The sequence below is a fragment of the Entamoeba invadens genome (assembly GCF_000330505.1).
Source record: "Entamoeba invadens IP1 unplaced genomic scaffold scaff_1105074724647, whole genome shotgun sequence".
In the NCBI taxonomy this organism is placed as follows: Eukaryota; Evosea; order Mastigamoebida; family Endamoebidae; genus Entamoeba; species Entamoeba invadens.
In genome coordinates this window covers 1703-4013 of record NW_004191614.1, presented here as the reverse complement: position 1 = coordinate 4013, position 2311 = coordinate 1703, and the positions used below count along the sequence as shown (strand labels likewise).

The 2311-nt window shown below is 24.0% G+C and overlaps 1 protein-coding gene across 1 annotated transcript; it reads left to right on the top strand.

Annotated features, from left to right (window-relative positions):
* Positions 1 to 1525: 1525 nt before the first annotated feature.
* Positions 1526 to 2053, top strand: EIN_050880 (ADP-ribosylation factor, putative; the record flags this gene model as incomplete). The annotated part of the gene is made up of 1 exon (XM_004182931.1): positions 1526 to 2053. One exon carries the CDS (start codon positions 1526 to 1528, stop codon positions 2051 to 2053), a length of 528 nt encoding a protein of 175 aa, XP_004182979.1.
* Between the last annotated feature and the right edge of the window lie 258 nt (positions 2054 to 2311).

Sequence of the window (2311 nt, the reverse complement as noted above, 5' to 3'; positions counted from 1 at the left end):
ATATTTTGTTTTTTGTCTCAACATTAATCCAAATTATATTTTTACCCCAAAAAAATTTTTGCCATTTTTTATAAAAACTTTTGTAATTTATAATATGAAAAACAAATGTTTAATTTACTAGTGTTTATTAAAACACAAAACGTCCGTTATAAAATCCAAATATTGACAGACAACCACTTTTTTGCATCTGTATATCTAATATATTTTACATAAAAATGAAGCTAATTTTTGTTCACTGTACAACATTAAAAGACTGTATTTATATTTTTAATTTATTATTATTAATATTATTTTTTTTGTTTAATTATATAAAGTTTCAAGTTAAAGTCATTCCGAATAAGTGTGCAACTTTATTTTTTCTTTGTTTTTTATTCACAACAAAGGTGAAACTCAATTTTCAACGATAACAAAAACAATAACAAAAAGTAGAATTAGGTTATAAATCAACCTTAAAATATAACTCTGTAATTAAATGATAAATTCAACTGCTTGTTCTAATAAAAAAACGTTAAAATTCCAGAATTCCAATTGTCATACATAACAAAAACACGGTGTTGTATATCGATTGTGGATGGCGCAAATGTTAAACATTACTTTATAAAAGAAAATAATGAGACAAGCCAATTTGTGTAATTCAAAGACCTTCTCGCTGCAAAATTTTCAATAAAAAAAGGATGTTGAATGGTACAAACCAAAAAACCAATTGAGAAAATTTGTGCAACTTTAGTTATAGTTTAGTTATAGTATTTTAATTAAAGTAATAGTTTTAAAGAAATTTGTTTGTGTTTTTTTGTTTTGATTATAAAATACATATATTTTCTTATTATAATTATACTATAAACAAAGTTGCACTGACATGTCAAAGTTGCACGGTTTTAAGAATGACTTTAATTGAAAAAAATACATTTTAATAATTTAACTTTCTCTTATAAAGACAATAAAGTTAAATTGTTTTATACTTTATTTACTTAACAACAAATACCGATTTGTTGTTAAGCTTTCATCGAAAAATGATAAATCAAATACAGCCAATTATCAAAATTGTATATTTTAAATTAATATTTGGTTTAAGATAAATGTTTATATATCGTGTTCAATTGTTTTATATTAAAATTATTTTATAAACGTTTTAAGATATATAATAAGTAAAAAAGTATTGGAAATTTTTTATAATGACAGAAATTAATTATTTAAGTTTTTTAGTGTTTATATTTTTTATTACCTGATTCCCAATTATCAGATAAATTGATTAGTATTTTTTGCGAAATGAACAACGTTTGGAGATAGTACAACGTTAAAAGACTGACACTGTTAACTTAGTTTAGTAAATATTTAAAACATTCAAAGAATAATATCTGTTAAAATTTTTACATGATTTTTATTTTTTGTATATTTTGCATTAATTAATGTATAACAAAATTTACTATTTAATATAATATTATTCAGAACAAGTGTTTTGATTTATGTCACAAAGAATTTATATTCTTTTTATTAATATATAAATCCAAGCAAAATAACACAGAATATGGGTAATTGTTTTAGTAACCATTTTGGCAAAAACAAACGTGTTTGGGTTTTAATGATAGGTCTTGATGCTGCTGGGAAAACGACAATATTGTACAACCTAAAATTTAACGAATATGTTGATACTATACCAACAATAGGATTTAATATTGAGGATGTTCACTACAAAAGAATCGTTTTTAATGTGTGGGATATCAATGGAAGCTCAGGTATACGACCATTGACACGTCATTACTATAGTAAAACACAAGCTATAATTTATGTGATAGACACAAACGACCAGGACCGCATTAATGAAGCAAAAGAATTTGTTCATCAGTTTTGTAAAGATGAAGAAATCATGAACGTGCCAATTCTTTTCTATTTGAATAAAATTGATTTGCCAAATGCTTTGGCTAAACAAGAAATCATTGATAAAATGGAACTTCAATCAATAGTCGGACATGAGTGGGCGTGCCAAGAATGTTGTGGAACAACTGGGTATGGCTTATATGAAGGACTCAACTGGTTATATTCAAAATTCATTTAATTTAGTATTATTATTATAAATATAAGATCTTAAAATTAAATGAAAATCAAATGTTAGTTCTATTTCATGTATAACATTTTTTTGTAAATAACATTTTCAAGAAGCGAACAACCTTTAAAAACACTCTCCAACTTTTTGAAACTTTTTAGTAAAAAAATTTCTTTGAAAGAAACACACTCACTGAACGCAAATTTTTTGATTTGCCATTTTTTAGAATAGACAAAATGAGTAGATAATAACATTTTGAAAACGTTTCTC